We start from the raw sequence: 13282 nt of genomic DNA, 5'->3' as shown, positions 1-13282 counted from the left end.
TACAGCTGTGAAGGTCCTGCGTTAACTTGTCCTAAAACCATTTTGGAAAAGCGTGTCAGTAGAAGCGATGTGATCAAAGCCACGTAAATGGTATATCCTGGCACCACCACTTACTTAGCTGTGCAACCTGGAACCAGTTGCTTAACTTGTTTGTACTTCAGTTTCCTCATTTGTAAACTGAAGCCAAAACCAAACCACTTGCCATCAAGTTGATTCATACTCATGGTACCCCGATGGGTTTTAGAGTAGAACTTTGCTCGATAGGGTTTTCAAGGCTGTGACCTTTCAGAAGTAGATCGCCAGGTCTTTCTCCCGAGATGCCTCTGGGTGGGTTCAAACCACCAACCTTTCTGTTAAGCACTTAACCATTTGCACCACCTAGGGACTCTTCATTGGTACAAAGGGGATGATAAATAATATCATCTATGAACCCAGCTGTTAAGAGTAGATGAATGAGTGTATAAGCACAGAGTGCAGTGAGCATTGTAGTATGAACTGTTACGAGTAAGTGTGTGTGTGTGTGTGTGAGTGACTGAGTGAGTGAGTGTGGGAGGTATGTGAGTGGGGCCGGGGGTATGGAGGATGGGAAGAGGAGCCCTGAAGAAGACAAGCCAAATAGAGATTACTCAAGGAGGCTGGGTGGCTGGCTTTAATCTAAGCTATACTGTTTCACTTCCTTGTTGCTTGTTGGGTTTTGTTTTACATTTTTAAAAAGAACATATTCATTTTTTTGGTGGGTGCTAAAACTACTTCGATAAAAGAAGAAAGAAAAAATAGTAAAGTACCCCTAAATATTGCAGTGATTATCTCTGAGAGGTGAGATTCTGAAAAGTTTTTCTCTTTTAGACATTTCTGTAGTTTTCAGTGAAGCCCTGGTGGTGTAGTGGTTAAGTGCTATGGCTGCTAACCAAGAGGTCAGCATGTTCAAATCCGCCAGGTGTTCCTTGGAAACTCTATGGGGCAGTTCTACTCTGTCCTATAGGGTCGCCATGAGTCAGAATCGACTCAACGGCAGTGGGTTTTGGTTGGTAGTTCTCAAGTTTTCCTCATTGCACTTGTATGAGCTTTAAAATCGGGGGGAAATATATCAAAAGGTAGATACACTTTTCTATAAACCATGTGATCACAATCCCGTGTGAAGGACATGCACAGAAAGTTTTGGAGAGGGGCTAGGCGAGCACAGCCCTGGGCAGGCAACCCAGGGTGGGCAGCTCAGTCTTCCCGTGGCTCAGAGGATCTGGCATTATTGCCGCTGAGTCCCCAGACCAGCAGGCCAGCCTTCACCCAGGTGGAGCCCTGCCCACAGCCTGGGCTCCTCGGGTGCATGCTGGCATGGAAGTTGGGCAGTAGTACGAAACCTCTGCGTCTCCCTCTCCTATCCAAACCCGTCCTCTCTGAGGGCTAAATGGACGCTGGCAGTTTTCATGCTTAGCACATCGCAGGAGAGCATTATCTTCTTTCTCTGCGATCCCTCTCTCACCGAAATTCAGTCAGGGGAGAGGCATGCAGGGGCTGCAAGTAGCATAGTGCACAGCCCATAGCGGTGGTCAGCTCGCACTAGACTGCGCCCTCAAGGCTGTTCGCCCCCGTCTTTCGGCAGGCCCCGGCGAGCAGAGCCCGTGTGCTCAGGGCTGCAGGCACAGATCCTCCAGTGCTACCGCCAGAATGTACAGGAAGTGCTCCTGTGCTCAGACCTGGTCAAGGCCTACCAGCGCTGTGTCAGCGCCGCCCACAAGGTAAGGCCTGGCTGCCCTCCCTAGGGCTTCCTGGGGATGCAGGGAGGCTCAGAGGTCCAGCTGCCCTGCCCTTTTCTGCTAAATCAGTACTCTAACCCAGAGGACTCCAACTTTTACACAGTGAGGGTTCTTATGTCTGGGCCTCCTCAGACTCCCCAGTTCAGTGTTCTGTCCGATGTTCCCATGAGGGCACACATACAGCTGGGTTAGGAAAGAGACCCCCCGAAGAGCTTAGCCTGACTTGGCGGGGGCGCCACCTTCAAGGGGTCACTGACCAGTTGAGGAAATAAATGGATCCCCCAACTGCGGCAGGGTGCACAGTGGAGGAGCCTGGGTTCTAGGGTATGAGTGTCCTGGGAAGGGAGAGGGCAGCCCAGTGAGATGGAGGTTCTAGGGTATGAGTGTCCTGGGAAGGGAGAGGGCAGCCCAGTGAGATGGAGGACAGTATCCCAGTTGGAGGAGGCAGAGAGGTAGGAGCAAGTGGCCCATCAGGTAGGGCGAGGGGCCCTGCCTGTGTCCCCTGCCTCCACTGGCCCGTCTTTGATCCGCATGGGCTGCCAACCGTCTGTCTGCTGAGCTTGAACCAGAGCATGTGTTATGAAGCAGAGGGGACCCAAACCCAAAATGCCCTGTCTCCTGTGCTTGGTGTGGCTTGGAAGACCTCTCTGCACTCTGCCCTGCCCTGCCTGTGCTGGTCTGAGGGGCACTGCAGGGCCAACTCCACAGGGCGCCTGTGTCCCGGGCTGGAGGGGAGTCACTGGAATCTGGAGGTTGCGGTATGCTTCGGCCTCACTTAATGGTCCGGAGGCAGCCTGGTCCCCTGCCTCTCAACGCTTGTGGTATCTCCAAGGGGCCCAGCCGGCTTGCCCCCGGGCCTCCCCAAGACTTGATCCAAAAGCCTTCTCCTTCCCTGACTCTCCCAGGCAGCTCCCTGCTTCCCTCCTCCCGTCACCCCAATTTCTTTTTTCTCCCTCAACCCAGGCCCTGCAGTATCCTCTCTTTATCCCACCCCTCCATGCTGACCTTCCACTTGGGGCAGCTTCTCTCATGGCAGGTACAGGAGGCTTGGACTTTACTGAAGTGTTTGCATTTTTGTTAACACGTACTGAAAGAGTGAGGACAGGTCCTTCTTCCCCACAGAAAAGCCTCTTTTGCCAGAGTAGGAGACAAATTGCTTCGCGCACTTTGTGTGTGAAAAGGTTTTTGACAGAGGTCAGGTGCTGGTTTGCCTGTCCTTCAGGCCATGTCTGGGGCTGGGTCTCTCTCCTGCACCCAAAGCCTCTGCTGAACCAAGCCGAAGGCTCTGCTAAACCAAGTGAACCAGCCAAAGGCTCTGCTGAACCATGCCTGGGCCCAGGACCTGGGGTCTGCAGTGGGGCAGGCCACTCAGGTTGTGTGCTTTGCAAGGCCATCACTCCCCACCCCGCCCCCGTGCGTTCCCCTGCCCCCACCCCGGCCTGGGGTTGGGTACAGCCCATGCCAGCATTGCTGCCCAGCGCCTGCCTTTGGGGACGTAGCCAGGAGGAGCGAAGTGTGTCCCTTAACAACCAGACAGACCAGTTGCAGCTCAGCCCTCCCAGAGAATAAAGCCTGGACTGCAGCAGAGACCTCATTGCCCATCCTGGAGATCAGAGTGCTGTTTGACTGATTCCAAGTTTAACATGAAGGTGTTGCCAACAGTTCCTAAAGAATTCTCCACAGAAGGGGCTAGGGAAATGGTCAGATCCAGCAAGTGGCAGCTTCTTCAATGTCCACCTTAGTGTTTGCCAAGGCTTTTGTTCTCTACTTCTTATAGATTGAATTGTCCCCCCCAAATACGTGTTGTAAATCCTAACCACTATGCCTGTGGTTATAATCCCATTTGTCTTTTTTATGTTAACAAGGCAGGATTTGTGTAGCATGTATCTTGAGTCAATCTCTTTTCAGGTATAAAGGAGATTAAACAAGTGAGTAGAGGAGAGATGGGGTAAGATAGATGCCTGGGCACATGGAGATCTTCAAGGAACCAACAAGCAGGAGCTGAAGAGACAAGGACCTTCCTCCAGAACCGGCACAGAAAGTCTTCCCCTGGAGTTGCCACCTTGAATTTGAACTTCTGGCCTCCTAAACTTTGAGAAAATAAATTTCTGTTTGTTAAAGTCACCCACTTGTGGTATTTCTGTTACAGCAGCACTAGATACCTAAGACAGAATTTGGTACCAAGAAGGAGGAGTGCTGCTGTAGCAGATACCTAAACATGTAGAAGTGGTTTTGAAATGGGGTAATGGGTACAGGCTGGAAGAGTTTTAAGATGCCTAATAGTAAAAGCCTAGATTGCCTTGGTAAAGTTCAGTGTCAGTGGAAAAGAAGAAGACCCCCAATGAGGTGGCTTGACACAGTGGCTGCAACAGTGGGCTCAAGCATAACAGCAATTGTGAGCATGGCATAGGACCGGACAGTGTTTTGTTTGTTTCGTTCTGTGATACGTAGGGTCACTGTGAGTTGAAACTGACTTGAAGGCACCTAACAACAACAGTTTGCCTTGAGGAGACTGTTGGTAGAGTTATAGACATAAAAGGCAATTCTGGTGAGGGCTCAGAAGGAAGTAAGGAGAGCTATAGAGAAAGTCTCTGTCACCTTAGAGAGTTCATACAGCACCAGCAACAGAATGTTGCTAGAAATGTGGACATTAAGTGTGCTTCTAGTGAGGCTTTAAAAGAAAATGATGAACATGGACAATGGAGGAAGGGCAGTGCTTTCTATGCAGTGGCAAAGGATTTATCTGAATTATGTTTAAATGCTTGGTAGAAGGTAGAACTTGTAATTGATGAACTTGGACATTTGGCTGATGAGATTTCTAAGCAAGATCTTAAAGGGGCCACGTGGTTTCTCCTCGCTGCTTATAGTAAAATACAAGAAGAAAAAGATGGACTTACGAATGAACTATGCAAAATGAAAACAAAAACTTAAAGATTTGGAAAATTCTCTTATACAAACTAAGGACATGTGTCCTGGAATTTTCACCAAGGACATGGCTACACAATCTTTTGTTGAGGAGATTAAGCCTGTGACTGATGGATCTAACCAACAACCACAGCAGAAAACCTAACAGCTTAGAGTGAAGGGGACAGAGAAAAAGTGAAAGCAAAGAACAGTGTCTGCCTCTTGGAATTTTACAGACAGGAGATAGGCCTAAGGAGTGACATCTGTTGTCCTCCAAGAAAAGAAAAGGATCATCCCTGGAGCAGTTCAGAGATAAGGAGAACTGTTGGAAGGAGCTTGGGAAGCAGGGCTTTCTTGGTTTCAAAGGGTGGGACCACAATCTCATGGATCTCAAAGGGTGGGGCCACAGCCTCCTAAGTTTCAAAGAGACAGATCTCTACCAACTCGGTTATGGAGTGTGGGGCTGCCATTCACGAATGCCAGGGGGATGAGTCCATTGCCCAAAGCTGAGGGGGCAGAGCTGCCATGCCCAAGGGGAAGAAGAACAGGGCCTTCTGTGGCCAAAGGGGTGGGGTTGCCACTCTGATGGACTAGGAAAATGGAGCCGCCCAAAGCTAGAGAGCAGAGATGGTGTCCCAATGGGCCTGGAAGGCAGAGCTGAAGCCCAGGGCCAAGGGACCTGCACCCAGAATCCAGAAGGCATGGCCAAAACCCAGAGTCTGGAGGACCGGGCTGTTGCCCAGATGGTTTCAGAGAATAGAGAATTGTTTTCAAGCCTTGAGAGCTAATGTAAATTGTTCTGCTGGGTTTTGGACTTACTTGGTGCTTGCTATCCCTTCTTTCCCTTCAGTTTCTCCCGTTTGTGATGGAAATGTCTATCTTGTGCCTGTTCCACCATTGTACTTTGGAAGCAGATAACTTGTAGTCTAGATTTTACAGGTTCACAGGTGAAGAGGAATTTTGCCCCAGGATGGAATTCACCTGAAGTCTCACCCATATTTGATTTAGATGATTCAGAAGAAGTGATTTTAGATTTGGAGTTGATTTAAGACTTTTGGGATGTTGTGATGGGGTGAATGTGTTTTGCATGTGGCAAGGACATGAATTTTGGGGGACCAAAGGATGGAATGTTATGAATTGAATTGTGTCCTCCCAAAATATGTGTTCTAAATCGTAACCCCTATGTCTGTGCTTTTGACACAGTGGCTGCAACAGTGGGCTCAAACACAACAATAATTGTGAGGATGGCTCAGGAGCAAGCACTCTTTCATTCTGTTGTACATGGGGTCGCTAAGAGTCGGAACCAACTTAGTGGCACCTGACAACAACAACATGCCAGTGGTTATAATCCCATTTGGGAATGGGCTGTCTTTGTTATGTTAATGAGGCAGGATTAGTATAGAGTGTATCTTGAGTCAATCTTTTTTGAGATATAAAAGAGATTTAAAAAGCGAGCAGGGGAAAGATAGGATAAGATAGCTGCCAAGACACATGGAGAGCTCCATGGAACCAGGAAACAGAAACTTAACGGCTTTCTTCCAGAGCCAACAGAGGGAAAGAGCCTCCCCCTAGAGCTGGCACTCTGAATTTGGACTTCTGGCCTCCTGAACTGTGAAGAAATAAATTTCTATTTGTTAAAGCCACTCACCTGTGGTACTTCTGTTACAGCAGCACTAGATAACTAAGACACTACTTGTTGGTGAGGTTCTGGCTGGTACGATGGTCCTTTTCCTTCCCAGGTGCATGAGTGATTCCACATACCTGACTCATCACACCCCTAACTGTTGTTACTGGAGAGAGGCCTGGAGTCCTGCAGGCCCAGATCCTCCCCAGCCCTCTCCAGCTCTGTACTCTGCTCTCCCTCTCTCCATCCAGGCATCCACGGTACTTTTCAGCCCCCCCAGCACTAGCCCCGCCCCAGCAGAGCATATCTTTAACAAACACATCGTACCGATATATCTTCATTGCACTGAGGCAAAAATCTGATTACAAAGGAAGACAGATTACATTAAACTTCAGTACGTTCCCTGTAGCTCCATCACGCCTGAGTGAAGCTCTGGGCCACTGCCAGGCCTGGTTCCCCTTCCCCAGCCCCCAGCCCCTGGTGTTATGAAAGAATGAGTTGGAGACTGAGCAGCTGGTGGCAGAGACCAGCACCACGCCCACTGTGCTTAGTCCGCAGCATTTGGGGAGGGCATGTTCGACCTGATTCCTACAGGGCCTTGGGCTCAGACACTCAGATGGCACCCCATGCGCACCTTGCAGCAAACACTGGAGGACACTCCCATAGCCTCCCCCTGCCTCTGCCTCAGAAGGCTCCTGGCAGAAGCTGGGAATGGAGCATTAAAGGATCCTTGATAGCAGTTTGTTTCTAGATGTAACCAGGTAGCGGGAAATCATGTCTCTAGCTGCCAGGGGTTTGGTGACCAGGATGGAGGCTCCACTAGCCAGGGAGCTGAGGTGGGAGGCAGCACCGCGCCCCTCCGAGGCTCTCGCAGTCTGGCTTTCCACTCTCCTGCGTGAGCTCCGACTCCTTTGCAGTGCCTCCCAAGCTCAGAGACGTGTGCCTGTGTACAGTCGCGGACAGCCTCCTGGTGACTGGGAATGCAGCTCCGCAGACAACAGGAGCCAGATTCATATGGCTCTCACACACACAACGCTCTCTGAGCTGTTAAACAAGGGGACAGAGCGGGGCTGTAGGGGCTGGGCGGAGGCCTGTGCTCTACACAGGGTATGCAGTAGGCACCGCCTGCGGGGTGGTTACGGGGTGGGGGGTGAGCTGGCTGCACCCTTTCTGGTCTTCCCAGCCAGCCCCAGGAAAATTAGGTAAATGGAAGGTTTTGAGTTAGCTGGTGCCAACTAATCATGTATTTCTCGAGGGCCTGCTCTCAGGGCACAGATGTGAAGAGACACTGTCCCAGGTCTCAAGGACCCATGGGCTGGTGAGGAGAGAGGTTGACGTGTAAACATTTACACTTCAATGACATTGTTGCTGTAGTGGAGCAATTTGCAGGGAGCCCTGATAGTGTGGGGGCTAAGCCAGCCTCAGCGACAGTGTTGGAGCAGAGACGGGGGGCGGTGGGGTTTCCAGGCAGAAGTGGACCATGACTGAACTCTGACCTGCTCTCATTTGTAGGGGTAAGGAGCAGCCATCCTTCCTGGCCTGAAGTGACTGGACCCTGAAGAAGGGACTGAGTGTGGGACCACAGACCTGGGACCACAGCCGTTCACGCCCAGCCATGTTTATGGGCTTAAGAACAGATGTGAGCTACTATCTGAAACAAATAAAACAGATGTCTCTGTGTTCAGTCATTCCCTCAGCTGGCAGCGATGACTGCCGCCCACTCATGTCCAGCCCCACGGTGGGCAGCATCAAGGCAGTGATGAGTAAGATAGGGCTGGTTCATTTGGAGTGCCCAGCCTAGCCAGGGGGATGGGCCCGGGAATGCTTAACTGCTGCAGCAGCAGAAAACCCCAGAAGTAAGTATGAGATGGCAGGAGGGGAAGTAAATCCTTTCTAGGGATGGGACAGGAGGCGAACAGGCAGGCCTCCTGAAGGCAGTTGAGTCTGAGCTCAGGTGCAAAAGCCCAAAGGAGGCTGGGCATGGCAGGCCAGGCACTGAGGCTAAGGGAATTCCAGCCATGGGGCAGCGGGGTTCTGCCAGGGTGGCCGGAGTATCGCAGGAATCTGAGTGACATGTTCAGTGTATGAAGCTAGAGAGGAACTTAGTTCAGGTTGGCAGGACCCTGAGTCCAATCAGGTGAGGGGAAGGATCAGGAGGATTTCTACATTTCTGGCTGGGGTGGCTGGTGACTGTGTGATTGAAGTAAGGGATTCACAGACTGAGAAGGGCAGGTGACAAGCCAGGTTTGGGCCGTGCTCACTTTAGTTGATGTTGAAACACTGGCCTACCAGCCCTTGGCCTTTGGAAGTCTTTGAGTGGATGTAACGTGGCTGCACCTTGCACTGTGGAAAAGCGGCAGGAGTTTGGGGCAGGAGTTCTTGATATCTCTAACCATTCTGCCTGGTGGCCTTGAAATTGGTGTTAAAATTTCTTTGGAGAGTTCCCAGGCCATCTGGAGCTAAGAACCGCAGTCTTTACTTGAGCTTTGCGGTACAGCATCTCTTCCCTGTCCCAGAATTCTCATGCTGCCACGGTGGAGGGTGAGGCTTGCAGGTGTCTCAGGGCCTGGGCACTGCCAAGCAGCAGGTCAGCTGACAGTGAGATAGCTTTGGGGAGACCCTCCATAGAAATCTTGGGTCAGTTACCAAAGTGCATAGGAAGATACCAGAAAATGTGCAGAGATGAACGCCCGGGGCAGGCACTGGACATCCCACCCCGGTGGGACCAGTTGGCCTGTGTGAGCCCCTAGCTCACAGGAAGGGCTGGCATGCTGCAGGAGGTCAGCCTGCTGAGAACACACCCACCCAGCCCACTGGCCTTGGTCGGTGACATCAGAGTCGTCGTCCTTTGGAACTGCCCAGGCCAATCTGAGTCCCTCAGAAGCCTCTGGCCAAACCTCATAAGGGAGAGTAGTAACCTTCAGACATACATCCCTCCTACTCAGGAGTCAGCCCAGGAGTCTTGGGGGTGGGCAGTAGAGAGGCGTGTGGACCAGAAATGTGCGCAAGCCCTGTCACATCTCTTTCTGGGTCACAAACCGTCGAAAACCTCATGGTTTAAAATAACCCCTATTTTCTCCAGCTCATGATTCTGTTGGGTGGTACTTATGATCAGGGCTAGCTTGGTGGGTTGGCTGGCAGGTGGGTGGTCCAGGATGGCCTCACTCACAGGTCTGGTAGGGCCAGGACACCTCCATTTGCTTCTGTGTAGCCTCTCCTTCTCCATCAGGCTAGCTCGGGCTCCGCTGTAGGCTCAGGGTCCCAGCGCAGCCAGAGAAAGAAAGCCCCGCCAGCTCCTGCGCAAACACCTTAAGGCTCTGTCTGCCTCCTTTCTGACCCGTTGTTCCTCGGTAGCCACAGTCTGGTAAGTTTGCGCTCAGGCTGAGGGAAGCGGAAACCGCTTTGGCCTTGAGCTCAACGAGGCCACCTTCTGCTTTGGGAATGGGCCAGAACATGGCCTCAGCCCCCAGCCATCCAGGCCTGCCCTTCCCCTCTCCCCAACAGTGGCCTTAGCTCTGGGCCTCCCATCACCTCCACACGTCTGTTTGGGCATCTTGCTGGACCTTCATAAACTCCCACTTGGTCCTGAGAACAGAATCCACCCCTCAGCCTTGCCAGTGTTCAAGGCCCTGCCCCTCCCGTCTCAGTTCCCCACCTCCCCACCTCTACTCCAGCTCTATACTCTGGCCGCCTTCTCCCTCCAGGCTATGGGCTGCCCTTGTCCAGAGCCCCTGCTCTCTTTCCAGCACTCTCTGAGGGCCCAGCCCTCCAGGACCCCAGCCCACCTGCCTCAGGCAGCTTCCACTCTATGGTGCAGTGTGGTGCCTTGCATGTGACTTCCCAGGACAGCAGCCAGGAGGGCCTGGTGTCCTCCGAGCTCACTCCGCAGCACTGGGGAGGGAGTCTTGGGTGCTGCACACTGGTGAACAAATAAGTGCATGAGATGTTAGTGACCAGTGTCAACTTCAGATTTTTCCTAATCCCATTCACCCGTTTGCATCTGATTGGGGCCAATGCTTTCCACAAAAGAAATTCTAGTAGTGGGCTCCAGCCCGGCCTTCGGAGAAGGGGAAAGCGTGATGATACGTAGAAAAAGCCTGGGATTTGCAGGCCTGCGGACCTTGGTCAAACCCTGGCTCTGCCTCCTGTTAGCTTCCAAGAAAGACCAGCAAGCCGCTTGGCCCCAAACAGCCATTTCCCATCAAAGAAGCAGATAAAGTGGCGCCCAGGATTTATAGGGAGTGTCTGTGGCCTGGACCTGCTCAGCATCCACCTGTCTTCTTGGGAAAGTATTTTCTCAAGTTTTGTTTGAGGAACCACCCTTTCCCCCTTGTCAGTGGACCCTACTCCCTCCTCCCAAAACCTCCCTCACAAGGAGAGAGCGTACCAGAGTAGAACCAACCGGAGCACCTGGATCCAGCAGTATCTGAAGTTAGCATGAGCTAGCAAACTTCCTCTTTCAGTTGAGTCCTTGGGAATTGCGTCTCTGTCCTTGGAACAAGAGTCCCAGTGATACAGCATGGATATGAGGAGTAAACATACTGCTGAGTAACCCTGACTGCCCTTCCCACCTTCCTTCTGGCCAAGCCAAGTGGGCAGGTCTGACTCCCCCCTAGCCAAGGGGGGCCTTGTGTACACTGACTCCCTGAGTGTAGCAGCCTCAGTACTTGCCCCGGGTCCAGCCACAGACTCGACCACAAGGACCAGAGAGGGAGATGCAGGAATGAGCATTTTTAACTGGGGAGGAGGGGATACCCCAATGGTAGAACCTGAAGCATTGGTGTCCAGAAGATGCTTTGGGGAGGTGGGGAAAATTCCTGGGAACAGCCCAGCTGAGAATGAAGTGGTCAACACCCGCAGCTAATCTGGTAATCTCTTATCACCCCAAGAGGCCTGGCTTAGATGTCTGCTCCTCTGGGCCCAACACCCCCATACACCCTCAGGCAAACACAGGAGCCCTTAGTCCCCACAGTCCTTGCCTGAGGGTGTGGGGGTCAGGCTTCTGAGGCTCCTGTGAAAGGGCTTCTACCTCCCAAACCCCAGCATCCGGGCAGGACCAGGGCATGTCCAACTGCTTCTATCAGATTTCTCTCCCTAATTGGTTTCCAAGGGGTTTGGGTTGGAGGGAGGGAATGAGCTACTGACTGTACGTGGCATGTGGGCTCCTCACCCTGTGCCTCGGCATCTGGGTGGGCATCTGTGTGCACATGTCCATGTTTGTGCATGTGTGTCCTGCCCGTGCATGGGTCTTGTGAATATGTCTGTCTGTGTGTCCGTGTCTGCACACACCTGGGCAAGTGTGTCTGCATGCATATGCATGTGCATGGGTCTGTGTACACATGTTGTAATTTGGCATGAGTAGTAGTAACATCAGAACCTGTCTAACTTCAGAGGGGATAATGCAAATCAAATCAGTCCAAGGCTGATCCCTGTGAGGTAGAAGTCTGACATACCTCCACTCTCCAACCTTTTTACCAGTTCTGACTCCAGCCACTTCTCCCCCGGCACTCTCTACTTCTCTTCTGGGTTTGATAATCTGTTAAAATGGCCACACAGAACTCACAGACCATGCTTACAGTTAAGTGGTTTATTAAGGAAGTAACAGGGTACAACTCAGCATCAGGATCAGAATTAGGGAGCATGCAGGCAAAGTCTCCCTTCTTCAGTGCAGGACAGCTCTCTCAGCTGCTCTTGGCCATGCAGGTCTCCTCTCAGCCCCCTGAAGACAAGCCTCCTCTTGGCTCCCCTGAGCACAGGCTCTTCTTGGTCCTCCTGTCTGTCACCACCAACTCTGTCATGGGGCCCCTTCCGGACCTGTCACTGCTGGCTCTGCCACTGGGCCCCTTCTGGGCCTCTCACTGTCTTCAGTGTTACAGCCCTTGACCTGTGTTACAGCTCTTTTAGGAGGTCTCCCCCCCTGCCCACCCCAGCTTATTCTCTCTGTTCTTTCTTCCTGCTGCTTCTGTTCGTGCTTCTTTCTGTCTGAAAAACCTCTGTGAGGTTGACTGCTTATATACATAACTCCTTGTCAATTTCAAGGCATGACCCCTCCTAGTGGGGGGCCACGAACTGAACAATCCCCTCCTGGTAGGTCACAGACACCTCACTTGCATAGTAGGCTATAAAAACCTGCTGCCATCGAGTTGATTCTGACTCAAAGCAACAGTAGAACTGCCCCACAGAGCTTCCAAGGAGCACCTGGTGGGTTCGAACTGCCAACCTTTTGTTTGGCAGCTATAGCTCTTGACCACTATGCCACTAGGGTTTCCAGTAGGCAGTAGTCATCTCATTTTAATAGTCCATAGTTTAGTCACTTCATTTGCCTAGTATGTTGACCAATCCTTGCAAGGTGCATACCAATCATAGGCAAAAAGCAGAGCCACACAAAAAGCATCAAACCATCCTTGTTCACAGCCTACCTAGGAGATGTCAATCTGGACAAAAGTAACAAACCCTCTAGGGTGGAAAACGAGAGCAAAGGTCTCAGGAAAAATCTCTCGAGCTGTTTTTTCTAAAGAACCAAGGCAAAAGCCACGTAAAGGAACTCATTTCACCACACATGTCCATTCCTGTTTCCATTTATGTGCACACGTGTGCACGAGTCTGTGCATATGTCATCTTTGCATGTGCGTCACTGCATGCATGTGTGCACGGTCCATCTGTATGTATGCATGTCTGTGTGCACATGTATGTGCATATGTAACAGTGCCTGGGCACAGGCTCCAGCCATGCTCAGCACCTACTGATGCTCGTGGGTTCTCCCCAGCCTCGATCTCAGCCCATGTCCCTGGCTTCATGGGCGCAGAATCATAGTGTCTCCCTCCTGATCTTTGCCCCTCCGCTACTAGCTACTGAGGGTATGAGTGTATATGTGTGTGTGCACGTGTGTGCTCCCATGGGGGTCCAGAGCTATCTGTATCACTGTATTAGACTGTGCATGTATGTTTGCATATGTGTGTGAGTGCGTGTGTGCACATATGTGTGTGTTTGGGGTATAGGC

General features: G+C 51.6%; 1 protein-coding gene across 4 annotated transcripts in view; it reads left to right on the top strand.

Annotated features, from left to right (window-relative positions):
* CHCHD6 (coiled-coil-helix-coiled-coil-helix domain containing 6) overlaps positions 1-12173 on the top strand; it is a 320395-nt gene extending 308222 nt beyond the window's left edge. For 3 of the 4 annotated variants that reach the window (XM_049862544.1, XM_049862543.1, XM_049862542.1), the window contains 2 exons: positions 1601-1736; positions 7795-12173. In XM_049862544.1, coding sequence (XP_049718501.1) covers positions 1601-1736; positions 7795-7800 — 142 coding nt within the window. In that variant the 3' untranslated portion in view covers positions 7801-12173. The remainder of the gene's footprint in view (positions 1-1600; positions 1737-7794) is intronic. The other variant, XM_049862545.1, reaches the window with a different exon arrangement.
* The last annotated feature ends 1109 nt before the right edge of the window (positions 12174-13282 follow it).

This window comes from Elephas maximus, chromosome 20, assembly GCF_024166365.1.
Source record: "Elephas maximus indicus isolate mEleMax1 chromosome 20, mEleMax1 primary haplotype, whole genome shotgun sequence".
Taxonomy (NCBI): domain Eukaryota; kingdom Metazoa; phylum Chordata; class Mammalia; order Proboscidea; family Elephantidae; genus Elephas; species Elephas maximus.
The sequence above is the reverse complement of the archived record's forward strand: the minus strand, read 5'-3'. Positions and strand labels throughout refer to the sequence as shown.